We start from the raw sequence: 27,806 nt of genomic DNA on the forward strand, positions 1-27,806 counted from the left end.
ACACCCTGGACAAGTCACCACCTCATCGTTCTTGACAATAATAAAACATGGCATGGCACTGAGCATTTAAGGAAAAATGGCACCTTTGAGGTGTTCACACTGGAGAATAAAAACTTAACTCTATCCAAAAAATTAATATAAAACATCTTAAAAATATATGTAAAAATACAATATAAATAAATGGATAAAAAAACATGAGAATAATAGCAAAAAATAAAATTGAAATTAACAATAAAAATTTAGAACTTGAGAGTTTAAAATGATCAGGAAAAGGCCTCAGTGGCCTTGTGGTTAGAGTGTCCGCCCTGAGACTGGAAGGTTTAGTTTAGTTTATTAAGGATCTCCATTAGTCTACACCGCAGTGGAGACTATTCTTCCTGGGGTCCAGCCAAAAAACATTACAATGCAGTACAACATGATCAAATAATAAAATGTAATACAAAAATAGCAACAACAAAGAACCCAAAAAAAACCCAATAACTTCGAGTTTACATAATGTTCATACCAAAGATAAAAAGGCCATGAGTTCAAACCCCAGCCGAGCCACACCAAAGACTATAAAAGTGGGACCCATTGCCTCTCTGCTTGGCACTCAGCATCAAGGGTTGGAATTGGGGTTAAATCACCAAAATGATTCCCGAGTGCGGCCACCGCTGCTGCTCACTGCTCCCCTCTCCTAGGGGGTGAACAAGGTGATGGGTCAAATGCAGAGGATAATTTCACCACACCTAGTGTGTGTGTGTGTGACTATTGTTGGGACTTTAACTTAAAAAAGGTGTGCCTTTTTTGGGTGGGGTACCTGGTTCAATCCCCACCTTCTACCAACCTTGTCACGTCCGTTGTGTCCTTGAGCAAGACACTTCACCCTTGCTCCTGATGGGTCGTGGTTAGCTCCCGCCATCAGTGTGTGAATGGGTGAATGTGGTAATAGTGTCAAAGCGCTTTGAGTACCTTGAAGGTACAAAAGCACAACACAAGTATAACCCATTTACCATTTAACCTTTTTTAAAAGAATCATATCACAGCTTGCTTAAATACTACAAATTAAATATATCTAAATCTTAATTTGTAATTTTTCTTCAGGTCATCCACTTGTCACACCTTTGAAGTAAAGGTATCAAAGAAAACCAGTTGAAAAAAAAGGTAAGATAAACAAAAAAAACACCTACACTTAAATTACAGCTGGCGCTCAGCACAAACGGCAGTACATACTCCAGACCAGAAGCGGCGGTAACGCGTCAAACTGCAGTTGAGAGTCAAACAAGGAAAACAGGAAAAACCATGCAGAACCTAAACAATGCACGCTAGATGTCCTCGGAGTAGGCTCCTAATATAATTTATAAGTCATTTGCGCGTCTAGTCAAGTATGATAAATGAAAACATAGCACCAGGAGGTGATGGAGACGATACAAAATCAACGGAGAACGAACTGAAACGTGAACTGCAACCGAAATCGTCGCCCTCTTGTAGGTTCCTGCAGGCGGAACTGGAGCTCAATGCTCACCTGCGTAGCCTCAAATTCAGCGAGCCTGTCCGCTACGTGTACAACCCGCTGGAGTACGCCTGGGATACCCACCGCTGTTACGTGGACAAGTACTGTCAGGCGGGCCAGAAGTTCTTGTTTTTAGGGATGAATCCTGGACCTTTCGGCATGGCGCAGACAGGGGTAAGTTGTGTGTATTGTCACCAGGTGTAGCTCATACTTCCAAGCAGAAGGTGGCACTGTTGGCACGTGTACGTCATATACCCGCGTAGGCGCGACTGCAATTAAATCCTGTCTTGAAGGCCCCGTTTACACTAAACCGGCTAAGTTTATCCAGGGTAAATCCCACCTAACCTTATCCTTGTCCACACACACACAATGGTCGTTTAAGACCCCCTGGCCCCCTCCGTCAGTCGGCGCAACGCGACCTAATACGCATGCGCGGAAAATGTGCACGTCAAAGTCACCTCCAGTGCTGCTTTGTGTGCAAGTTCCTAAATGTAACTTCCATCCATCCATTTCTACCGCTTGTCCCTTTTGGGGCTGCTTATCTGAACAATATCCAGTGTTGTGCTTTTCAATTAACTGCAATCCAGTGTGCTGTGGGGCCCTGTTGTAGTGAATCACACCTGAGCCTTCATAAATCAATCAAATCTTTATTGGACACGGAAGTACACAATGTGACAAAGAACATTTGATAACAATCAATCTATGGATCTAGATATCTGGTCAGGACACTCCTCACTCTTTTGCCTTCACCTTTATTGTCCATTAGTGTTTGGTGACTTTATATACTCTGGACCTAGACGTTGAGTCTGTGACATACATGGCGGACAATAACTGATACAGTCTGCTTTGCCAGTGCAAAAGCATTCACCGTTTTCCGTAGTCTTTCCTCGACGGCCAGGTAATACAAAGCACACGCTACCTTTTTTATCACATCCACGGTAGCCCGCATTCTCGTTGACTCTCCTTCGACAAATGGATGAAGTTTTTCGGTAAGTAGAATCACAGCTGACCTCGACATTTGAAAGTTCTCTTGCCGTCTGAGAAGTGTTGTATCCAAAATAGCTGAAATCGCTTTCTCTTAAGGCAGTGGTCTCCAACCACCAGGCTGTGGCCCGGTACCGGTCCGTGGACCGATTGGTACCGGGCCGCACAAGAAATCAATTTTTTTTTAATTTTTTAAAATTAAATCAACATAAAAAACACAATATATACGTTATACATCAATATAGAGCAATACAGTCTGCAGGGATACACTCCGTAAGCACACCTGATTGTATTTCTTTATGACAAAAATAAATACATTTATACCATACACCCCCCCCCCCCCTGCAGCTAGTTAACAGTATGAAGAACTAGAAGCTCCAGTTTTTGTTGAGGATTGTTGTTCCTTCTTTTGAATTATTTTCCTTCCTTAGTTTTATTTCTTTACACTTCTTCCTTCATTTAGGTTTGTAAGACTGAAAATATAAACATAAAATAAAAGTGTACCGTCCATTGTTTATTTGACATCAATAATCTCCATTGTGTATTTTACGTAAAGAAAATAGAAGGTTTAGTCTGAATATATTCACACAATAAACTACAAATGTTTAAACATGTAGAAATTACACAACATCCATTCTTCCATCCATCCGTTTCTACCGCATGTCCCTCTTTCACACACCAAACATTTAAAGGCCTACTGAAATGAATTTTTTTTATTTAAACGGGGATAGCAGATCTATTCTATGTGTCATACTTGATCATTTCGCGATATTGCCATATTTTTGCTGAAAGGATTTAGTATAGAACAACGACGATAAAGATTGCAACTTTTGGTATCTGATAAAAAAAAGGCTTGCACCTACCGGAAGTAGCGTGACGTAGTCAGTTGAACATATACGCAAAGTTCCCTATTGTTTACAATGATGGCCGCATGAAGTGAGAGAGATTCGGACCGAGAAAGCGACAATTTCCCCATTAATTTGAGCGAGGATGAAAGATTTGTGGATGAGTAAAGTGCAAGTGAAGGACTAGTGGGGAGTTGAAGCTATTCAGATAGGGAAGATGCTGTGAGAGCCGGGGGTGACCTGATATTCAGCTGGGAATGACTACAACAGTAAATAAACACAAGACATATATATACTCTATTAGCCACAACACAACCAGGCTTATATTTAATATGCCACAAATTAATCCTGCATAAAAACACCTGCGTGTTTGTTATGCTAGCTCCTAGCTCCTCTGCTAGCTCCTAGCTCCATAGAACACGCCAATACAATTCAAACACCCGATCAACACACACAATCACTCAGCCCAAAAGACCGTTCACCTAACCCAAGGTTCATAAAGCTTATATATTTTTAAAAAGTTACGTACGTGACGCGCACTTACGGTACGGTACGTGTTATGCTAGCTCCTAGCTCCTCTGCTAGCTCCTAGCTCCATAGAACACGCCAATACAATTCAAACACCCGATCAACACACACAATCACTCAGCCCAAAAGACCGTTCACCTAACCCAAGGTTCATAAAGCTTATATATTTTTAAAAAGTTACGTACGTGACGCGCACTTACGGTACGGTACGTGTTATGCTAGCTCCTAGCTCCTCTGCTAGCTCCTAGCTCCATAGAACACGCCAATACAATTCAAACACATGATCAACACACACAATCACTCAGCCCAAAAGACCGTTCACCTAACCCAAGGTTCATAAAGCTTATATATTTTAAAAAAGTTACGTACATACGCAAAAAAAAGCCAAAGCTGCATACTCACAGTAGCACGTCTGCGTCTTTGTCATCCAAATCAAAGTAATCCTGGTAAGAGTCTGTGTTGTCCCAGTTCTCTACAGGCGTCTGTGTATCCAAATCAAAAGTCCTCCTGGTTAGAGTCTCTGTTATCCGAGTTCTTCCATCTTGACTGCATCTTTCGGGAATGTAAACAAAGAAGCGCCGGCTGTGTACTGTTGTGGCTGACTACGTTCGAAAAATACGTCCATTTCGCACCGACAACTTTCTTCTTTGCTTGCTTGGCTTCCTTCTCCATAATGCAATGAACATGATTGAAACAGATTCACGAACACAGATGTCCAGAATACTGTGGAATTATGAAATGAAAACAGAGCTTTTTCATATCGGCTTCAATGTGGAAGGCATACCCGTGTTCGTCGGGCTACGTCACGCGCATACGTCATCCTCAGAGGCGTTTCGAACCGGAAGTTTAGCGGCAAATTTAAAATGTCACTTTATAAGTTAACCCGGCCGTATTGGCATGTGTTATAATGTTAAGATTTCATCATTGATATATAAACTATCAGACTGCGTGGTCGGTAGTAGTGGGTTTCAGTAGGCCTTTAATGTGACTTATCACTATTAGCGTTGTCGCCCTCTACTGGTCAAATTTAGCACTACATGAAAAAAACAAGGTTTGTTCATTACTCCCAGACAAAAAACAACACGACCACGAATACAAAAGACATAAAAAAGTCAGCAATTTCAATACAAAACAAATTAAGTATCTTTATGCTCAATTTATATTCACTTACAAATGTTTGACCAAGTTTCATCATGAAGCTTACACGTTGGGATTTCTACCATTGTTGCTGCTTGTCTGGAGCAATCTGACAGAAAACAAAGACTCGAGTACTTACTAGGTAGAACATTCATACTTTATTGTTATTATTTTAACATTTTAGCAATAATAAATAATGAGGCTAGATTAAACATGTATATATTGATAAATAATGTGTAATTGTGCTGAAATTACTGTATTTATCTACTTCGTCTGACAGGTGCCGTTTGGCGAGGTGCGGTCAGTTGTTGACTGGCTGAAGATCACAGGTGAAGTCGGTCACCCTGACGACGAGCACCCAAAGCGTCGCATCAGCGGCCTGGCCTGCACGCAGAGCGAAGTGAGCGGCGCACGTTTCTGGGGCTTCTTCAGAAAGTTGTGCGGCGAACCATCGGCGTTCTTCCGCCACTGCTTCGTGCACAACCTCTGCCCTCTTATTTCATGAGCGCCAGCGGGAAGAATCTGACCCCGCCTGAGCTTCCTGCCCATGAGCGCCAGGAGCTCCTCCGTCTGTGTGACATTGCCTTGTGCCAAGTCGTGGAGGCCCTGGGCGTCTCCATGGTGATCGGTGTCGGCAAGGTGGCGGAGCAGCGTGCACGCCGGGCTCTTTCCGGCGCAGGTATTGAGGTGCAAGTGGAGGGTATCATGCATCCGTCCCCCAGGAACCCTCTGGCCAATAAGGGCTGGGAGAGTGTGGCTACAGCTAAACTAGCAGAACTCGGTGTCCTCCCGTTGCTTGGCAGCACATGACGGGCACCCTTTGACCTTCTCAAGAGATTTGGAAAATATTTCCAGTGCTTCCCCTACCATTATATTAGGAAGGTGTCCTCTGAAGTTAATTAATTTCTATTTGATTTTGAGTATACTTTGCATATAAGATAGGTCTATACTTCTGACTGTGGAGGAATGATTGCAAATTGCGATGTCTATGTATGCTTGTTTTAAACCAAGGGGAAACACTCATTTCTGTTTTGTTAACACACTACTGTCTTTGACTACCTTAGGTAGTACAACGCTATATTCATTTAAAGGCTTTTGAACTATGTACATATTTCTATGTAAAGTGTATGCCATGCTCAGGGTGTTTAAGCGTGTTGGGTGAACTCAGTGATACTTACATACAAGGCTGTATACTGTTTTTTTCCTTGCATTTATATTGATTATTATTATACAGTACAATATATTTTAAATTGCAATTTTACCAGGTCTGTATATTTGAATTTTTCCAAATGTTACGGATGTTTGTTACGGATAATGTACTATAACCAATAGGGCTGTGAATCTTTGGGTGTCCCACGATTCGATTCAATATCGATTCTTGGGGTCACAATTCGATTCAAAATCGATTTTTTTTTTCAATTCAACACGATTCTCGATTCAAAAACGATTTTTTTCCCCGATTCAGAACGATTCTCTATTCATTCAATACATAGGATTTCAGCAGGATCTACCCCAGTCTGCTGACATGCAAGCAGAGTAGTAGATTTTTGTAAAAAGCTTTTATAATTGTAAAGGACAATGTTTCATCAACTGATTGCAATAATGTAAATTTGTTTCAACTATTAAATGAACCAAAAATATGACTTATTTTATCTTTGTGAAAATATTGGACAAAGTGTGTTGTCAAGCTTATGAGATGCGATGCAAGTGTAAGCCACTGTGACACTATTGTTCTTTTTTAATTTTTTTTATAAATGTCTAATGATAATGTCAATGAGGGATTTTTAATCACTGCTATGTTGAAATTGTAACTAATATTGATACTGTTGTTGATAATATTCATTTTTGTTTCACTACTTTTGGTTTGTTCTGTGTCGTGTTTGTGTCTCCTCTCAATTGCTCTGTTTATTGCAGTTCTGAGTGTTGCTGGGTCGGGTTTGGTTTTGGAATTGGATTGCATTGTTATGGTATTGCTGTGTATTGTTTTGTTGGATTGATTAATAAAAATAAAATTAAATTTAAACAATAAATAAATAAGTAAAAAACATCGATTTTTTAAAAATGAGAATCGATTCTGAATCGCACAACGTGAGAATCGCGATTCGAATTCAAATCGATTTTTTCCCACACCCCTAATAACCAGGTATCATAACTTCATGATGTATCATCTTTCCAGGTGGTTTTTAATCAATTAATTTACATTTTTTTGTATTTTGTAATTTTGACACAAAACCCTTGATACCTGCTGAGAAATAAAATGAAGTAAACAACTCACAGCCGTGACCGGTAGAGTGTGTCGTCGATTGGGGGGGGGGGGGGGGGGGGTATGAACTACATTTCCCATGAGCCTCTAATACGTTTGTCACTCTTTAACCACGTGACACGCCGGTTGTGAAAGCGCGCCCTGGCCAAAGTTAGCCGAGCGTCTGCTGATGGAAACACGGCTCACGACTCAACAGAAACACACCACGTCCCGTTCAGGTAAGGCTTTTAATAGTTTCATCACTCTAAAATGTAAATTGGTCATTTTAGAAACTCCTGGCCTAAACTAACAATTTCCCACGTCAGGCTACGTCATAGTTTAACGTGAATTCAGGACACACGAGACCGGTTAAATGAACGTTATCAGGAAAATGACTAAAAGCCTCTGTTAATGTTATTTAAATGTTTTTTTATCGACTATAATTTACTTATCTATCTCAGTTAATTGACCTATCTAGCTATTTCTATATATCTGTAGTTTTTTTTGTAGTTTGTAAACATGTTGTGTCCCTGACCAATAGTACATTCCTCGAGTGTCTCTTATCAAATGTCTTCTCTCCTCAGCTGTCCTCCTCGTCTCACTGAATCCTCCTTGTCATGGAGCAACAATATCCTCAGTCCACGGTGGTGTTTCGAAATGTGGGGCAGCTCTATTTCCCCCAGACCAGAGTGGAGTGTCACTACAGTGTGACCTCAGCCCATGAGTGGAGCAGCAGTGACTGGATTGGCATCTTTAAGGTGTTGATATGGCAACAAACACACCACTGATGACATTCAATTCAAAGACTGGCGCAATAATTCAGTCACCAATACTTACTGTGTTAGTTATGTTATTACTATAGCCATCAAGGCAGAATTAAAATCAAGTGGCCCAAATCTTGCTCCTCCTCCACAGGTTGGCTGGTCCTCACTTCAGGAGTACCACACGTACTCTTGGTCGCTTGTTCCTGAAGGCTATACGAAAGGAAGTGCCGTCGACTGCTGTGCACTATTTCAGGGTAATAAACACCACTGCAAAATATGGTGTCTTTATGTAAGTGAATTACTGCATTTTCCCGACTAACAAGCCGATGCTTTGTTCCAAAGCTTTGAACCCTGCGGCTTATACAGTCAAGGTCAAAAGTTTACATACACTAGTAAAGAACATAATGTCATGGCTCTCTTGAGTTTCCAATCATTTCTACAACTCTTGTTTTTGTGATAGTTATTGGAGCACATACTTGTTGGTCACAAAAAACATTCATGAAGTTTGGTTCTTTTATGAATTTATTATGGGTCTACTGAAAATGTGACCAAATCTGCTGGGTCAAAAGTACACATACAGCAATGTTAATATTTGGTTACATGTCCCTTGGCAAGTTTCCCTGCAATAAGGTGCTTTTGGTAGCCATCCACAAGCTTCTGGTTGAATTTTTGACCACACCTCTTGACAAAATTGGTGCAGTTCAGCTAAATTTGTGGGTTTTCTGACATGGACTTGTTTCTTTGGCATTGTCCACATGTTCTCAATGGAGTTTAAGTCAGGATGTTTTAAAACCTTAATTCTAGCCTGATTTAGCCATTCCTTTACCACTTTTGATGTGTGTTTGGGGTCATTGTCCTGTTGGAACACCCAACTGCGCCCAAGACCCAACCTTCGGGCTGATGATTTTAGGTTGTCCTGAAGAATTTGGAGGTAATCCTCTTTTTTCATTGTCCCATTTACTCTCTGTAAAGCATCAGTTCCATTGGCAGCAAAAGAGGCCCAGAGCATAATACTACCACCACCATGCTTGACGGTAGGATGGTGTTTCCGGGATTAAAGGCCTCACATTTTCTCCTCCAAACATATTGCTGGGTATTGTGGGTATAAGTCTGCCTAGAGATTAGTAGTAGCTGTTATTTTTTTTGAAGGAAATAGCGAACGATTTAATGCGTCTGTGAAATTAATGTGTCGCGGTATGCTTAAAATTAGCAAAAATAGTTGGAGATTACATGTTGTTATGAATGTGCCTGTTACTACGCTGTATAGGCAAATAGAGGTAATCCTATTGCCTCCATTGTAAGCTGACTCTTGCTAGCGTTTATAGTTACAATGCATAAAACAAAAAAACATATTCTTGTCTTACATAAGGATTGTGAATGATAGACAACATTTCCAAAAAAGCGCCGTTCCCCTTTTAAGGTGGAAAATTTCCCCTAACAGGTCCCTTGACAGTCCTTTGATTTTGCAAATTGAGATTAGGAGTACTGAATTAATTTGTGTGCTTCATTGGCACATAACATGTCTATGGGAGTCAGACTGCTTGCGGTTTGCTAGGGGACCCCAAATACTTATTGACCTAATTCAAATTAATTTCCTTAATTTAACCTTTATTTAATGTTTTGTTTACATTTTCTTGTTATAATAATTCTGGACTGTTGATATCTTAGTACATTTACACAATCATCAGGGAATTAAATACTTATTTTAACACTAGAGCAAGAATCTCTAAGGTGCAGACCTTCTCCAAGGCTGAATTGTGTAAAAAAGGGCCCCCGATGTGTTTAATTTAGCATAATCCTGCTAATTGCACCTGTCCAGCTATTGTGATTATAACAGAAAATCTAATGGTGGCCCCAAAGACTAATGTGCAATGTTTGTATTTTGTGGCAGCCTGTTACCTACCTCGCCCCAGCCCAGTGGAGTACCAGTTTGTCTACGTGGACAAGCTGGGCAAAGTCTGTGCCCACAGCAGACCTTACACCTTCTGCTCCCCCAAACCTCTGGAAGAGCTGGAGACCCTGAAAGAGGAGCAAGATGGAGATGAGGAAGATGGAGATGAAGAGGAGCTGCTCCTGGTGGTCCCCAGGGCTCAGTTGTTGCAGGTGAGAACAAACTGCTCTCCGCCTTCCACTCAGGAAGCTCATTGGATTTTTTAAAATTTTATTTAGTTTTTTAAATTGTTAATCAGTCCAAAAATAATACTCAAGAATACAATAACAATACAATTCCAGTTCCAATCTATAGCAATCGACAGAGTAATTGAGAGGACACACAAACATGACAGAAAACAATCCAAGGTAGTCAAACAAAAATGAATACTATCAACAACAGTATCAATATTGATAAGAATTCCCACATAACAGTGATTAAAAATCCCTCATTTACATTGTCATTACAACCATTTATAAAAAAACAACAACCCATTAGTGTCACGGCTTACACTTGCATTGTGTCCAATATTTACCACAAAGATAAAAATAAGTCATATTTTAGGTTCATTTAATAGTTAAAACTAATTTAAATAATGAATCCCATATTCAATACACGACTCATTATTATCTAAACTAAATGCAGTTGGATTTCTTGTTCTTTGTCCATAGAGTCAGCTGGAGGAATGCGTGAGGGAGAAAGCTGAGTTGCAGCAGGCCGTAGAGGAGGAGCGGAGGAGCAGCAGAAGAGCAAAAGAGGAATGGGAGAGTGAGCGGAAGGCCACGGAGGAGGAGATTAGTGAGCTCCTTGAAAAACTGAATCACAAGTGTGACGTGTTGAAGAATGTAGAAGGACAACACCTGGTAAGATTATTCTAGGTCATCCCATGTTGGATTAGTGATCGTTGACACGGCGGTGATGTTGCTCTGCCTCAAGGATGTTAAAAGCAGTCATCAGAATCTGAACTCTGAACTTGGTCAACTTTTGGTGGAAAAAGTGCAAAGTCAGCGACGCATCAAAGACTTGGAAGACGGCGCCAAGGCGCTAGCATACCGAGAGACAGAGCGACACGTGGAGATGGAACGGCAAGTCTTTCAAATGTGTCACACATGTTTCTACAGATATGTCATTACTTTGTGAGTAATTTCTCATATGGTCACACGATAACTCAGGAGTGTCCAAAATGTTTCTATCGAAGTGCGCAAAGACAAAAAATGAGACGTGGAGGGGCAGTTGTCGTGTCATAGTCGAGCAATCAAATGACTGTAATACATGTCAATGCATCACAACTCTCATAGGACAAAGGCTGACTCTCTTGTCCTTTCAGTAAATTTTTGCTCTATTTTTGGCCACATTTTATGTTGTTACTCCGTTATACATCACTTTTCCTCAGAGGGTTTTTTTCCATGTTAAATTTTAACATTTCAATGTCACATGTGTACGATGCACTGGAAGTTACTCAACATATCCCAAAGCCAAACAGTACATAAATTAGACATTCATTTTCAAAGAGTATATAAAAACATTTAGGATTTTTACCCCGAAAAGGATAAGTGGTAGAAATGGATGGATGGATATTATTTGTTTTACTTTTTTTGCTCAAATCTCTCAATCAATTTACAACCGAAACAACCAATGTTTATTAATTTCCAACTCTTTGAAAGCTTTTTGATCAAATTATTTCACAGTTTCTATCTCAGCTGCATTTGGGCGGAAGGCGGGGTACACCATGGACAAATCGCCACCTCATACAAGCGGTAGAAAATGGATGGCTGGATGGATTTCACAGTTTTGAATTTATATACATTTGCACAGTTTTAATAATTTTACTTATTTAAACCTGAGACGTTATCTGATCAGAAGACCTTCAAAAGGGTCAAAATTTAAATAAATCCATGTTAGATATTTGTGATTAGGATTGAAATGTATTGAGAATTTTGAGCAAAAAGAAGACAAAATGTTTTTACTCCTTTTAAAAAAGTTAAGGACTTTTTTGTCTTGTTTGGCTTTGACGATCTTTAAAATCAAATGTTCCCAGATAATAGTTATGAATTTATCTTATCTTTCCCTATAATTCCACATCTAAAAAATATATTTACTCTTCTGTGAACTTGTGGATATTATACAACAACGTGTAAACATTTGTTTATTGTACTGTGTTGACTGCAGGCTGAAAGAGATGTTGAAGAAAACATCCAGTCAAATCAAACTTGATGAGGAAAAGAAAAAGTTGCTAAAGGTGCTTGAAAAACCACACATAGCAGATGCCCTCTTGTGGTCGTGTCATGGAAGTTCATCCTCCTCTCTACATGCAGGCGGAGAGCGAGGCCGCGCTGGCGGAGGTCTGCGGCCTGCAGCATCGTCTGGAGTCCAGCGAGCGTTTGGCCGAGAGCCTGCGCAGGGAGCTGAGAGAGCTGAGCACCCGTCAAGGCCACGCTAATGCCGAGCTGCACCAAGTCCGCCTGCAGGTCGCCCAGCTGGGCCTGCAGCTGTCAGAGGAGAAGCTACTGCTCCGGGAGGAGCGGGCCAACTGGGTCCTGGAGAGAGAAGCTTATAGGCAAGCGGCAGAGGTGAGGATGATGCCTTAACATCAAACTACAGGGTTATTTTATTTATTTAGCACAAAGAAATCAAATAATGAAAACAAATTTTTCCATTTTAAATGTATTAATTACATTGTTGTCATGTATTGTTCTTATTCGTAATAATTTGACATTTAATCAACTTAAAAAAAAAATGTGTATGGATATTATGTCCAAATTCTGACTTTCAAAAGTGCCTGTGGAATTTGACCCCACAACAGCTTTGTTGTATTTTCATTATTTTCTGTGTAAAGCAGGTAATTTTCACTAGCAATAGTTTTACTGTGAATGACATCCTAACCCTTACACAATGAATATTTTTCTCTGTGTGAATGTGTGTGTGTTTGTACAGGCTAACCAAAAGAAAGTGGAAGAGCTGAATAGCGAGGTACAAAGGAAGAAAGAGCAACTGAGGGAGGAAAGAAATAATGTGGAGTTTGGGATGAAATACAGAGATTGTGATGGAGTAAGTCAATGTTGTTGTATTTTATCACGCACACACACAAAAACATGCACACACACACACGCTCTGCCACAAATAAATTTGGACCACAAAAAATAAGTTTGCCCCTAACTGTTTGCCCCACACTCATTAACGCACCTGGTCTGCCAGAGAATAAGAAGAAGGAGCAGGAGAGACCGGTGTTGCCAAATTAGCGTTTTTTTCCGCTCCTATTTAGCGAATATTTAGTCTTCAAGGGGCAGTACGGTGAAACAGGGGTTAGTGCGTGTGCCTCACAATATGAAAGGTCCTGGGTTCAATCCTGGGCTCGGGATCTTTCTGTGTGGAGTTTGCATGTTCTCCTCGTGACTGCGTGGGTTCCCTCCGGGTACTCCAGCTTCCTCCCACCTCCAAAGACATGCACCTGGGGATAGGTTGATTGGCAACACTAAATTGGCCCTAATGTGTGAATGTTGCCTGTCTATCTGTGTTGGCCCTGCGATGAAATGGCGACTTGTCCAGGGTGTACCCCGCCTTCCGCCCGAAGCAGCTGAGATAGGCTCCAGCACCCCCCGCTACCCAAACGGTACAAGCGGTAGAAAATGGATGGATGGATAGTCTTCAAGATACTCTAAAACCAACTATTGCGACTAATCTTGTGAAGGAGTCTTTCAGCAATTATGACATGAAAGCAGGTAATGCTCTTTTCAATGAGCAGCCAGTGCTGCTTTGGGCCCCTCCCCCATCTAAAAGCACCCATCCATCCATTTTCTACAGCTTGTCCCTTTTAATAACCTAATAAGTAGAAAGTTAATTTTGAACACATTTGTTGAGCTTTTCATGTTTTTTTACTAACTTGTTGCTGACAGATACTTAAAGACGTTTCTCCAATGCCACAAATAGATTGCAGTCCTGTGTGAAACACATATTTCTGTATTGTATGTATCTACCTACTTATGAATCTATGTATGTACCGGGTATGTATCTATACATGTAACTACCTATGCATATGTAGTCCAGGTGTGTATCATGTGACGTGATGCTTAGTGTGGAATTGAAGCAAACATTTTAGCGTGTATTACATGTTGGATGCCAGTATGCTCATATAAGTGCACACCGTTTGCAGGACAACAAGGTGCAGACGGTCCAGCGCGGTCAGAAGCAGCAGCGGATGCTAGCAGGACTTGTGGACCCAGTAGTCAGGTGACCACTCCAACACTCACACACACGCCATTTTGTTCACGCTAAACCTTCCTATAAGATTTGTTACAATTACACACAGTTAAATGACGATGGAAAATACCATCAACATCTTGCATTCTGCTGTTTCCTCTGCAGCGAATTGGCTGGCCCCCTTATGTGGTAGCACATGGAACTGCAAGTGTTACCCTTCCGGTTGAGTGTTCTTTTTCTGTGTGTGTGTGTGTGTGTGTGTTGTTGTAAGACAACTTTTGTGTTCTTAAATTATGAATCAGGCAGAGGGTAAATGTATTTAAGGGATACATGTTATATATTTTTTAATAGGTGTCATTTAGCTAGTTTCAGCTTTTAAGGCGATGCAATGCTAGCATGTTTTTTTGTGACTGTTTTTTTGTGAAAATGACACCGCTCATGGAAGATTTGTGTGCACTACAAAGCATTCAAATGCAATTACGGTCATTGAATTGTGTGACAGAAAGGTTTGCATGGATATTGTGTGTAACTAGTACATTATGCTGAGCCACATGATGATTTCATCATTGGATCACGCTTCACAGTATGGAATATTGCATTAAACACTAATCTTTATTGGCCTGTGAGGCTACAATGGCTGCTTGAAAGTCACAATCATGAAATGAGACACATTGCCAACTTTGTCTCAAGACGAGAAGCCACTAAATTCATGTTTTTGACTGGCCTAAGAGTTTAAAGGGGCCTTATCCTACATTTGCAACTTTCAATTTCCTCGAAATTGTTCTAATTTCTCTCATCACAACTTTAGGAAGTCCTAACCAATAGCAACAGAGAAGGTGTGGTAGGCTGCTAAATCTGAGTGTTTCTGCCAACAGGAAAAGTATGCAGATTTACTCCGTACACACACAATTATTAAAAGAAACGTACTAGTGCCCCATTGGTATCCAATATCACTTTAAAAAGCCCTTGAAATGAGCAGGATAAGACCCCTTTAACAGGTAACTGCACTTTTAAAAAAAAATGTTGCCTATCTTTTACAATTTTATTGAAGGACAGGAATGACAAGAGCAGTTTTTTTTTGCGTTCTAATTTGTTAAAAATTGTCTCGTTTTGGTGGCTGGCAATGCAGCTAATGGGAGCAATCCATTCTACCTGTAAATCACTTTAAAAATGCATTCAAAAATTGCCAACAATACTTCATTTACTTTCCGTAACCTGTATAATAACCAAGCTGTAGCGACATTGTTATTGTAAGAGCGAACACTGAGGAACTGTTTATCGAGCGTAGTAATACATTGCCATGCTACGGCATTAGCCGTGAGCTAGCTACAGCAAGAGGTAACCTAGCTTCTTGCGTCAGCAGCTGATTGGCTTTTGAGTTTGTAATGCACAACACAATGCGATAGGACATCAATCTGTACTGACTGAAAAACATGAACAATATGTCTAAAGTATTAGCCCACATTTCATGTTTTGTTTGTACACAGCTAGCTCGACAGCGTATGTACTTTAGATGTAATAACAAGCATGATGGGCTGCGTGTATCATGATGGATATTATACGCAATCGATGCATAGTTGTCTGTTTGGTAAAGCGGGCCGGGGAAGTTTTTTCAAGTTGATTTTGGGGGAGCACGCCATTTTTGTCAGCATACCTTGGCTCCAAGACACACAGACCTCACTTTCTCGGCTTCCGTCTTCTCCAACATTTCACCCTCTATTCGTGCTCACTAAGCATCTACAAGCATTAGTTAATCCTCCGTATATTCAAGTTAAAAAAGATAAGGTTGTAAATGGTCAGTCTAAAAACAGTCGTTTTTGTTGTCTATCAAGTCAAGTGCGCTGCTATGGAAACGGAAATAAATGCAATGAGGAAAGAAGTTCTGGTAATGCAAAAAAAAATAAAAAAAATAAATATATGGCAAATATTGAAAATATTACATAGTGTTTTGAACGTGTCTGTTTCTACAATATATATATATATATATATATATATATATATATATATATATATATATATATATATATATATATATATATATATATATATATATATATATATATATATATATATATATATATATATATATATATATATATATATAGGCTTGCAGCTTGTATATAAAACGTTTTGAAGTGGTTTTAGAGGGATTTGAAGGCTACAACGGTGACTCCCATTCGCCGCAAGTGTTTTGATCATCTTTAGAATCTTGAAAAAAAAAAAAGATGTCTGTTCTTGTCTCTCATGGTTGTGAACCATAGGCAAAATTCCCCAAAGAAGTGCAGTTCCCTTTAAGGGACTTTCAAGTTTTGTGTCAGGTTTGTATGCCTATTTTTGCTAAATTGACCCAAATAAATACAAGTGCACACTGACAGGTATGGAAAAAAAACAAAGCGCCTTTTATCAAAATACATTGTCAAAAAACAAATGACAAGCAAACCAAATAAGCAAAGTACATAGACATTTTTTTAATACAAAAAACAAGAACAACTCATTAGATGTTCAAATATCTTAACATGAAGGAGATGGCGGAGGAGGATTTATGTTTTTAAAAATGTTCCAGCTCATTCAAAGTATTTTTTCTGTCATTAAATCTCTATTGCATAACACAAATATGTCATAACCCTCAAACAGTTTTTAATAGTATGAATTGTACTTTTTTTTGTGGATATTCTTAATGTACCCTATTTTAACACATGCATTTTTTTGTATATTGGCTCCTAACAGATTCTGGTCATGATGTATTTTAGTATGTCAAATTCAACAGTGAAATTGTATGACTAAACTTCTTTATAACACAAGATACATTTGTACATCTTCGACGCAGAAATATAGTACAGTGGTACCTCAGTTTTCGTATGCTCCACTTTTTGTATGATTCGGTTTGCGTATGCCGTCTCGGTTATCATACATCCAGACTGGTCCGTTTGTCCACGTATGATTCTGCAAAATCCAACATGTTGTTGACTCAGTCTCTGTGTTTGTTTTAAATTATTGAGTACATCTGCAAAATAATCTACAGTGGGGCTAAAGAAAGTTGCAAGTGCCAGCACTTCGACAAAGAAAAAACACGATTGGATTCAAAAACAAACTCGTAGCAAAGTACGAAAGTGTCGTCTGCATAAATTTTTTTTTCTGCATGTAAAACAAAAATTATTCTCTACAAAATGTGTTTTGTGTTAATATTTTTGGGTGTTCGAAACTCATCAATTTAGAGGACACAATGTTTGTTTTCATACGATTCGGTTTTTGGTCAGACCCTTTTAATCCAACTTTTTTTATTGGCATTTTCTTGGTCAGACCCTTTTGAACGGACTATTACCGAAAACCGATGTTCCACTAACTGTATTTTATACCTAAATTACCTTTTTTTTCTTGTCTTTACATTCTCAGCTGCTACATTCAGGCCTCCACTTGAGAGCATCTTAACGTTCCTATGTCATCCCAGATGTCCTCAAATTATGCTGTACAGCTACAATGGGACGACTGGGACAAAACAAAACTAGTATTTGGCATTAGACAATCCAGTTAAAGTTTGATGTGTGCATTTATTAGCGGTAAAAACATGTAAATGAATGAAGGTGGAGTGTAGCTAGCTGCAGGCTTAAATAAGTCTTACTATTCTATCTTATTTCCATGGAGCTGACTCGCGACTTTATGGCTTCATGGTCATGCGGAGTCATGTTCCTCTGCGCTGACAGGTGACTGAGTGCACCCGAGAGAGACCACATGACCGGATCTGTCCTCAGTCGGCATCATCTGGGCTTATTTCAGAATGCAATCGTCAAATTCAGTATTGCTTACTTGCCGCCTGAGATTCAGACGGTTTAGGCTGGGAGTTTTGAGTCCTGCTCTCACCTTGTCCACCACAAACAAAAAAAGACACACAAAGAAAATAGACAACGAACAGAGACAATTGCAAAAGATAAGTAACAATTTGTGTCACTTGTCATTGTATAAAACGTTTTTTGTTTTGTTTTAAGTGTAGCCCTTTTCCTGAAGAGGTGTGTGTCCTCCTGTCTCTCACTGCGGACCACATTCTGTCTTTTTTGGCACAGTGAAATTCTGGTCCTCCATTTTTTTAGTGCTTTTGCTTCATCCCTCACTTCCTGTAAACGTTGCAATTGTTTAATAAGAGCCTGATTGGAGGGTGAGGATGACGAGGAAGCAGCATCGTCATCATTTACTACTGCTTTGTTGTCCCGCTTTTATTTTGTGTGGTCGCCCCCCCTGCCGCCGTCTCCGCTTCCTCTCCCCATAGCTCTGCGTCACTGTCCGCCAGTCGCTCCCTCTCTTCGTCCCAGTAGTCGTCTTCCTCGTCGTCGTCCTCTTCATCCTCCACCACCGACTCGCATGTGCTTTTCTCTTCTCGCTTAATGGCCTGAACGGCGGGCGGAGGAGCGGTTGCGGGTTCGGTGCTGGCGGCAGCTGTGGTGGCGGCGCTTTCTCCTGAGTCACTGCTGTCCTCGAAGGCCTCTGGGTTTTCCAGCATCTCTCTGATGAGCGGCGGCATGGGGCCAGGAATCTCCATCTTTAGTGTGATGGCTCTTTCTGCACCTGTGTTGACATATGTGACAAAAAGTACTTTTCACTTTAACCAAACGCTACAAACCTCATGAGCCTTTTACAGGGTAAGGGACCAGATTTGGTCATTTAAGTCAAGGCAGTAGAACCATGTCACTCAACAGCCAATTAATTAAAGTACATTTTGATGAAACATACTTTTGATATTACTTAAAAAATTAAATTAGAATCTTTTTTTTTTATTTTTTTTTTTTAAAGGTGACTTTAAGTTAGTTTTTTTTTTAATCTTGTATTGGACTGCAAAAAATATTTAACTTCAGGATGTAGTTTTAATTATAAATTTTTCCTATTTTATAATTATAATTCTGTATTATTATGTAATTTACAATGACTTTATTTATGAATACTATAATTCCAGTAGAATATTTGCAATTTAAGTTATCATTAAATCTAAATTTTTACCACCAAAGTTAAAGAACTTATACATAACATTTTTTTAAAATTGTTTAACTTCAAAATATATTTAAACTACATTTTTACCCAAACAATCAGGTATACTGTAGTTACAATATACAATTACAGTATAAGTATATAAATATTTGATCAATTAAATTATAACATAGAAGTACAAAAACATTTATTTGATAATTTTTTAAATTATTGAACTTAAAATATAATTATTTTGAAGCTACATTTTCACCTTAACTGTATATTACAATAACTACCGGTATATAATTCATATATTGTTAATAAAACTACATTTTCAACCCTTAAAAATGTCAAAGTCCATTCATTATAAGAATTTTTTGGGAAAAACTAAGGTCACAATTTTTTTTTTCATGTATTTATTTAATAGATATAAAGAAAACTGCAAATAAAGACAAAAACAATGATACCAAATATTCTCAACTGGTGGGTAAAAACCCCAATTGTGGGTCTTGGACATATTCTTGGTGGATTATGGACAGCTACTCAAAAATTACAAATTAAATTTAGCATAAATATAACTCAGCATATGTAATTCCACCCTTAAACACCTACATATTATTTGTTATACATTTTATTAATTTTTATACCCTGAGATTCTTAATCATGTGCTTTGAAATGTTTTTTTTTTGCACATGTAAGCATATTTATGTGAAAAACGTGGCTCCCATGGTGAGACCAGTGGAGAAACCGATAAACTGATAATTCTGCCACGCACGCAGAGAGCTGACCTTTGGTGCTGATCCCTCGGAGGTCGGTGACTTTCATGAGCATACGAGGAAACATGTGAGGCTTGTTGGGGCGTCGGCGGCGGGTGTAGATCTTCAATGCCTCCAACAGCGGCTCCTGCAGCTTGTCCACCTTGTCGGGCTCTTCCAAGTCCATGCGGTCTGCGGGAGACGATCGGCGGCGTGAGGAGAACATCTCGTCCACAAAGAGGTCGTGATTAGTTTTACCTCCGCAGATCAGGCAGATGGCGCTAAGAAGGCCCGTTTCTGTGTCGTCCATCTCCAAAGGCAGCAGCTGCCCGGCGAAGGCGAACACCAGGTCAGTGAGCGGGCCAAAGCCAGCGTTATGCATCTGGGTTCTGTTGAGGGTCAGGCCATCGGAGAATGTCATTGTGTCTTGCTCGGGAGTGTAGCGCGTGCATATCCTCAGCATCTGAGGAGGAAAGTCGACACTGAAGGACCCTTGCTGGCAGCTGTTCACGTGTTTATGTCTCCATCGGACTTTCAGCAGCGTGACAAATGTGGCGGTGTGTGTGTGTGTTTGTGTTGAAGGAGTACCAGGATGTCCAGACATGCAGATTTGAGGAGGGTGATCTGATCGGCGATGGTGAGCGTGGTGAAGCCTGGTAGCCGCTTGGCAAATTCCACGATCTTGATAATGCACTTGGTGGACAGCTCACTAAACTTGTCCCACAGGCCCAAGTCCAGCTGGACTCTGTGGTCAGCGCTCGAGTTCTGGGGGGTAGGGGGAGGACATTTGTGTGTTTGTGCCAAGTGTTGACACAATATTTACTACATCCTGGTTAGTACAGGAGTATTGTGTGCATGTGTTGTGCAACACTATTTACATAGCTGAGGCGTGTAAGAAGTCACTCACTGTGGTGTATTTGCCCAGCTGGCACAGAGATGGAAACGTCTCCTGGTGAGCCTTGCTGACTTTGTTAACCAGCTCCTCCAGCTCACCGCTGAGCTCGTAGTTCTCAGGCAACACCGCCTCCTCCTTCACGTCTTTCTTCTTCTTGTTCCTGTCGTTGCGCACCGCTACACGAGGACAGACGTGAGAGAATATATAAGTGGCTGTAAGTGGAGAGCAAGAAAGCGGGACTGTGGACGCCCACCTTCTTTGGACATGCCGACCTCGAAGCACTTCTGCAGCCGACAGTACTGACAGCGGTTACGCGTCACTTTGTTGATCTGGCAGTTCTTGTCTCGGTGGCACGTGTACACCATGTTCTTCTGGATGCTGCGGCGGAAAAAACCCTGAAACGCATGACGTCAAATGTCAGTCGTATTCTGGTGTCCCTTTAGGGCTTTTATCTACCAGTGTAGACCACCTTTAGGACCATGGGACCAATGTCTGTGCTGCAAACAATGAAATTTAAGCTGACCCTTACTTGCACTTGACCCTTAACTCTAACTCTGTTCTTTGATAACTTGCCCAAATCTTGAACTATTTTTCCAGCGAGTCTCTTAATGTAAAAGCTGGTCATAATGTGTGAGTGACCGGTAGAAAAGCCCTGACTCGCTTGGAACTTGCAGGTTTTCATATTATATAGACCCCATGACCTGTCTTTTTAACACTTTTTATTTTTAGCCTGGTCACTAAAAATGGTAAATGGCTTGTATCTATATAGCGCTTTACTATATCCGGAATGATACCTGAAGCGCTTTACATTATACGTCACATTCACTCACGCGTGAACAAATTGTTGAACAGTTTAAGAAAAACCTTTCTCAACCAGCAAGGAATTTAGGGATTTCACTATCTATGGTCCGTAATATCATCAAAGGTTTCAGAGAATATGGAGAAATCACTGCACGTAAGCAGCTAAGCCCGTGACCTTCGATCCTTCAGGCTGAATGGTAAATGATAAATGGGTCGTACTTGTATAGCGCTTTTCTACCTTTTTTTAAGGAACTCAAAGCGCTTTGACACTATTTTTCCACATTCACCCATTCACACACACACATTCACACACTGATGGCGGGAGCTGCCATGCACGGCGCTAACCAGACCCATCAGGAGCAAGGGTGAAGTGTCTTGCTCAAGGACACAACGGACGTGACTAGGATTGTAGAAGGTGGGGATTGAACCAGTAACCCTCAGATTGCTGGCACGGCCACTCTCCCAACTTCGCCACGCCGTCCCCCCTGAACTACATCAACAAGCGACATCAGTGTGTAAAGGATATCACCATATGGGCTCAGGAACACTTCAGAAACCCACTGTCAGTAACTACAGTTGGTCGCTACATCTGTAAGTGCAAGTTAAAACTCTCCTATGCAAGGCGAAAACCGTTTATCAACAACACCCAGAAACGCTGTCGGCTTCGCTGGGCCTGAGCTCATCTAAGATGGACTGATACAAAGTGGAAAAGTGTTCTGTGGTCTGACGAGTCCACATTTCAAATTGTTTTTGGAAACTGTGGACGTCGTGTCCTCCGGACCAAAGAGGAAAAGAACCATCCGGATTGTTATAGGCGCAAAGTTGAAAAGCCAGCATCTGTGATGGTATGGGGGTGTCTTTGTGCCCAAGACATGGGTAACGTACACATCTGTGAAGGTGCCATTAATGCTGAAAGGTACATACAGGTTTTGGAGCAACATATGTTGCCATCCAAGCAACGTTACCATGGACGCCCCTGCTTATTTCAGCAAGACAATGCCAAGCCACGTGTTACATCAACGTGCCTTCATAGTAACAGAGTGCGGGTACTAGACTGGCCTGCCTGTAGTCCAGACCTGTCTCCCATTAAAAATGTGTGGCGCATTATGAAGCCTAAAATACCACAACGGAGACCCCCGGACTGTTGAACAACTTAAGCTGTACATCAAGCAAGAATGGGAAAGAATTCCACCTGAGAAGCTTGAAGCTTAAAAAATGTGTCTCCTCAGTTCCCAAACGTTTACTGAGTGTTGTTAAAAGGAAAGGCCATGTAACACAGTGGTGAACATGCCCTTTCCCAACTACTTTGGCACGTGTTGCAGCCATGAAATTCTAAGTTAATTATTATTTGCAAAAAAAAAAAAAGTTTATGAGTTTGAACATCAAATATCTTGTCTTTGTAGTGCATTCAAATGAATATGGGTTGAAAAGGATTTGCAAATCATTGTATTCCGTTTATATTTACATCTAACACAATTTCCCAACTCATATGGAAACGGGGTTTGTACATCTCTGGACCCCCAATACAAGACAACTTGTTTTTTAAAACTATTTGTAGATCGGTCACAAATGTGTGTGAATGACAGTTAGAAAAGCTCTGACTCCCTTTGTTTGCATGTTTTAAATCTCAAGATCCCCAATACCGAACAAGACAACAAGTCTTTTTAACATTTTTTTAAAGCCTAGTCACTCGCGACTGAATGCCAAGTAGATAAGCTCTAACTCGCTTGGTTTGCACGTTATAAATCTTTATACACCCGATACAAAACAACTTGTCTTTTAATACTATTGGTAAACTGGTAACCAGAGGTGGGTAGAGTAGCCAGAAATTGTACTCAAATAAGAGTACTATTACTTTAGAGTTTTATTACTCAAGTAAAAGTAAGGAGTAGTCACCCAAATATTTACTTGAGTAAAAGTAAAAAGTATGTTGTGAAAAAACTACTCAAGTACTGAGTAACTGATGAGTAACCTGTTCGTTTAATGATGATGGCAACAAATAATGCACAAAAACATAAAAATAGCAATGAGCAAATTCAGAGCCAGGAATATCTCTTAAGCAACTAAAACAATAGTATATATTAAATAATAATACATTAACATAAAAACAATTAAGGCAAATTGAGCCACAATAACTTAACAGCACCATAGGCTCTGTAAGCAGAGATTATAAAGGAAAATAACAAGTTAGCCTTCACGCAAACCATAAACTGATAGGTGTGGGCTGCATCTGGGAACACACTGTGCACTTCTGATTGGTGTTTCTATGCATGCATGCGTGTTTGTGTGTGTCTTTGTCTCTCTATGAGGCTGCAGTGCGTTAATAAATGCCCCCACACGATGTACATTTGACAGTGATTCATAGCAGGGAAGCTAACATCAGCCTATGGTGACAGCCAAAACATCTGCTAACGTTACTTACCGCGATGTGCTTCCTCAAATTTGACGCTGAGTTCATGTAAGCTTTAAGCTTGTTACCGCTGAAACTTAATGTGCAGTTAATCACGTGACCGCCTGGCTCTGTTTGATTGGTGAAATGGAGTCAAACGACTGTATTTGATTGGTGAAACGCAGGCATGTGATATATCCTACTTTGAAGGTCTGTCTGACAAACCAAAACAAACAAAGCGTGCATTGACGGATCGATAAAAATCAGTAGCGAGTAGCGAGCTGAATGTAGATAAATGTGTTACAGCTCAGACCCCTGCCATCCATGCGCACCTTGGGACACGCCCACGGCCGCGCAAACCCAGGGACGCGCCGCGCGCGTCTCCGCCCTGCAGCAGCCGCCAGCTGCAAACACTCACCGGTTATCTGCGCACCTGATACTGATGAGGGCGTGCCGGATAAAGGCAGGGTAGACCCAAGGATCGGCGCGGGAACTTAGTTTTCTCATGGTGTACCGTAAGCGTCAAGCTTTATGCTCGCTCGTCTTGTTTTCCTCTCCGTGGCTTACTTGTCCCTTGTTTTCTCCCGTGTCCCCCGCAGAATTCCCTCCGTCGCCTTGGAAGTGAGCTGTGCGCCTCACTTCTCTGGACCCCTCTGGATTCTGACTGCCTCCCTTGATCCTCGACCCCCCACTTTGTAATCGGACTTCTTGACGCCCCTCTCAGCCCCACGGACCCCCGCTTGTATCCCGGATCACCTGTCTGCCCCCTGGACTTCCTCGTATCTCTTTCAACACTTTGGTAACACACATTCCAGTTAAATACTACACATAGTCTTATACCATACACACTCTTGTATTCTAGTTCACACTCCATTTCCTTAGTTACCCATGCTGCCGCTGGGTGACATCATACGCAAGTACGGTGTTAGCTTTCACTGTTATGCTGATGACACTCAACTCTACATGCCCCTAAAGCTGACCAACACGCCGGACTGTAGTCAGCTGGAGGCGTGTCTTAATGAAATTAAACAATGGATGTCCGCTAACTTTTTGCAACTCAACGCTAAGAAAACGGAAATGCTGATTATCGGTCCTGCTAGACACCAACATCTATTTAATAATACCACCTTAACATTTGACAACCAAACAATTAAACAAGGAGACTCGGTAAAGAATCTGGGTATTATCTTCGACCCAACTCTCTCGTTTGAGTCACACATTAAGAGTGTTACTAAAACGGCCTTCTTTCATCTCCGTAATATCGCTAAAATTCGTTCCATCTTGTCCACTAGCGACGCTGAGATCATTATTCATGCGTTCGTTACGTCTCGTCTCGATTACTGTAACGTATTATTTTCGGGCCTCCCTATGTCTAGCATTAAAAGATTACAGTTGGTACAAAATGCGGCTGCAAGGCTTTTGACAAAAACAAGAAAGTTTGATCATATTACGCCTATACTGGCTCACTTGCACTGGCTTCCTGTGCACTTAAGATGCGACTTTAAGGTTTTACTACTTACGTATAAAATATTACACGGTTTAGCTCCAGCCTATCTCGCCGATTGTATTGTACCATATGTCCCGACAAGAAATCTGCGTTCAAAGAACTCCGGCTTATTAGTGATTCCCAGAGCCAAAAAAAAGTCTGCGGGCTATAGAGCGTTTTCTATTCGGGCTTCAGTACTCTGGAATGCCCTCCCGGTAACAGTTAGAGATGCTACCTCAGTAGAAGCATTTAAGTCCCATCTTAAAACTCATTTGTATAATCTAGCCTTTAAATAGACCCCCCCTTTTTTTAGACCAGTTGATCTGCCGTTTCTTTTCTTCTCTCCTCTTCTCCCCTGTCCCTTGCGAGGGGGAGTTGCATAGGTCCGGTGGCCATGGATGAAGTGCTGGCTGTCCAGAGCCGGGACCCCGGGTGGACCACTAGCCTGTGCATCGGTTGGGGACATCTCTGCGCTGCTGACCCGTCTCCGCTCGGGATGGTTTCCTGTTGGCCCCGCTGTGGACTGGACTCCCGCTGATGTGTTGGATCCACTGTGGACTGGACTTTCACAATGTTATGTCAGACCCACTCGACATCCGTTGCTTTCGGTCTCCCCTAGAGGGGGGGGGTTACCCACATATGCGGTCCTCTCCAAGGTTTCTCATAGTCATTCACCGACGTCCCACTGGGGTGAGTTTTTCCTTGCCCGTATGTGGGCTCTGTACCGAGGATGTCGTTGTGGCTTGTACAGCCCTTTGAGACACTTGTGATTTAGGGCTATATAAATAAACATTGATTGATTGATTGATTGATAGTTTAGTTGTATTGTTTAGTATTATTATATATATATATATATTGTCTATATATATAATAAATATTTGTATATACTTCCCCCTGGTGTATGTTTGCCGTCACCTCCCCTTAGTAGTCCAACCATTACAGTAAGTTCCCGCCAAATTATATATAGGGACCTGACGGCCCAGTGACTTTAGCTCCGCCCCCAGTGACTTTAGCCCCGCCCCCAGTGACATTTTTTTTTTCTCTCCTATTTTTACCCCATTCACCATGGCCTTTTCTTTTCGCTTCAAACCGGAGGATTTGTCTTGTCCTGCCGAGCGGTCATGGAAAGGCATGTTCAGTAGTGATATGAGCAAGGAGGCAGAGGTGGGACCAAGTCATTGCTTTGCAAGTCACAAGTAAGTCTCAAGTCTTTGCCCTCAAGTCTCGAGTCAAGTCCCGAGTCAAGACAGGCAAGTCCCGAGTCAAGTCCAAAGTCAAGACTGGAAAGTCTCAAGTCAAGTCCCAAGTCCTGCATTTTGAATTTCGAGTCCTTTCAAGTCCTTTTAACCACAGACTAATATATTTACACAGATTGTGTATGCTTTTAAAACGCTGTATTTATTTATTAAAACAAGTGCATTTGAAATTGCAGGAAAAAAAATAGTGCTGACATTGCACTTCATAATAGCACTATTATCCAGTCATTTTAAACATTTAACTCATTCCTTTACAGAATAAACACATTTGAAAAAACAAGTGCAACTGTACTTATTTGCACAAAAGTGTTAACATTGTATTTCCTTGGCACATTGCATTGTAACTACCGGTAGTTCCACAGCAGTTTCTATCCTGTTCTTACCTTATCTCATTGATCTCATCTCATACTGTATGTGTGTTGATGTGTGCGTACATATGAATAACATAACAAAAACATGAACAAAACAATGAACATAGTTGTACTTTTTAGATGTCAGGGCCCTATGCAATATGTTCACATATTCTTAATATAGTATACATTTTAACTGACCTTTATTTGACTATGTTTGTGTTTTTGTAGGTGGCTAAAATACGCGGTGCTGCTGATCGCCGTCTAACGTTACGTTACTGTGTGTGATACATTGACTAACGTAACGTTATGTATAGGTACCTCATGCAACCCTGCTTAAAAAAAATCACTTGACAAAAAGTATGAATAAGGTAGCGAACAGCAGTGGACGCAACATATTGCCGTGTTTGCAATGACGTTATAACCATAGACATCTTATAAGTAGACGCAGCATTGGCTGCTGTGACACGAGCAATTTAGCCGCCATCTTGAAGTGGTGATGAGGAGCCGGCGAGCAGCCTAAACTGACAGTTGACAGGTAGAAAACAAAGATGGTGTTCAGCGTTTTCCAACTCAAATGAGCGGACTGTTGAAAATAGAAATCGGGTGATTACTTTTCACAAGTAAGATTTAACATTAATGTACTATTGGTTGTATTTTATGAAAATAATATTACCACAGAGTTGAGAAGGAGCAAAGATCTTTAATATTTGTATGTGAAAATCACAAAGAAATCTTCTGGGGGAGGATGACCCCCCTACATGGGTTTGGTTTACAAACTTTCAGCCCCACCTAAAACAAA

At 40.8% G+C, this 27,806-nt stretch overlaps 3 protein-coding genes across 7 annotated transcripts in view; 2 read left to right on the forward strand and 1 right to left on the reverse strand.

The window, feature by feature from the left end:
- The first annotated feature begins 1,219 nt into the window (after nucleotides 1-1,219).
- Nucleotides 1,220-7,243, forward strand: smug1 (single-strand-selective monofunctional uracil-DNA glycosylase 1). Its single transcript, XM_062064399.1, is given in 3 exon segments — nucleotides 1,220-1,666; nucleotides 5,267-5,480; nucleotides 5,483-7,243. Coding segments are annotated over 3 exon segments (828 nt in total). The 5' UTR covers nucleotides 1,220-1,366; the 3' UTR covers nucleotides 5,797-7,243.
- A 119-nt stretch (nucleotides 7,244-7,362) lies between these two features.
- Nucleotides 7,363-27,059, forward strand: calcoco1b (calcium binding and coiled-coil domain 1b). Of its 4 annotated transcripts, none has more exons than XM_062048146.1 (12): nucleotides 7,363-7,467; nucleotides 7,813-7,986; nucleotides 8,144-8,246; nucleotides 9,884-10,095; nucleotides 10,594-10,785; nucleotides 10,859-11,007; nucleotides 12,092-12,161; nucleotides 12,238-12,492; nucleotides 12,857-12,970; nucleotides 14,073-14,149; nucleotides 24,219-24,427; nucleotides 24,512-27,059. In XM_062048146.1, exons 2-11 carry the CDS (start codon nucleotides 7,846-7,848, stop codon nucleotides 24,382-24,384), a joined length of 1,479 nt encoding a protein of 492 aa, XP_061904130.1. In that variant the 5' UTR covers nucleotides 7,363-7,467; nucleotides 7,813-7,845; the 3' UTR covers nucleotides 24,385-24,427; nucleotides 24,512-27,059. The 4 variants fall into 4 exon arrangements, with proteins under 4 accessions (XP_061904130.1, XP_061904152.1, XP_061904138.1 ...); XM_062048168.1 differs by lacking the exon at nucleotides 24,512-27,059 and adding an exon at nucleotides 14,285-14,341 and having other exon boundaries at nucleotides 24,219-24,366; XM_062048154.1 differs by lacking the exon at nucleotides 24,219-24,427.
- Nucleotides 16,768-27,806, reverse strand: part of LOC133650634 (retinoic acid receptor gamma-A-like) — a 75,120-nt gene continuing 64,081 nt past the window's right edge. For both annotated transcript variants that reach the window (XM_062048125.1, XM_062048134.1), the window contains 6 exons: nucleotides 20,976-21,117; nucleotides 20,735-20,898; nucleotides 20,416-20,592; nucleotides 20,086-20,290; nucleotides 19,861-20,019; nucleotides 16,768-18,676 (listed from right to left, as the gene is read on the reverse strand). In XM_062048125.1, the coding sequence (XP_061904109.1) occupies nucleotides 18,306-18,676; nucleotides 19,861-20,019; nucleotides 20,086-20,290; nucleotides 20,416-20,592; nucleotides 20,735-20,898; nucleotides 20,976-21,117 (1,218 nt within the window). In that variant the 3' untranslated portion in view covers nucleotides 16,768-18,305. The remainder of the gene's footprint in view (nucleotides 18,677-19,860; nucleotides 20,020-20,085; nucleotides 20,291-20,415; nucleotides 20,593-20,734; nucleotides 20,899-20,975; nucleotides 21,118-27,806) is intronic.

The sequence above is a fragment of the Entelurus aequoreus genome, linkage group LG01 (assembly GCF_033978785.1).
Source record: "Entelurus aequoreus isolate RoL-2023_Sb linkage group LG01, RoL_Eaeq_v1.1, whole genome shotgun sequence".
In the NCBI taxonomy this organism is placed as follows: domain Eukaryota; kingdom Metazoa; phylum Chordata; class Actinopteri; order Syngnathiformes; family Syngnathidae; genus Entelurus; species Entelurus aequoreus.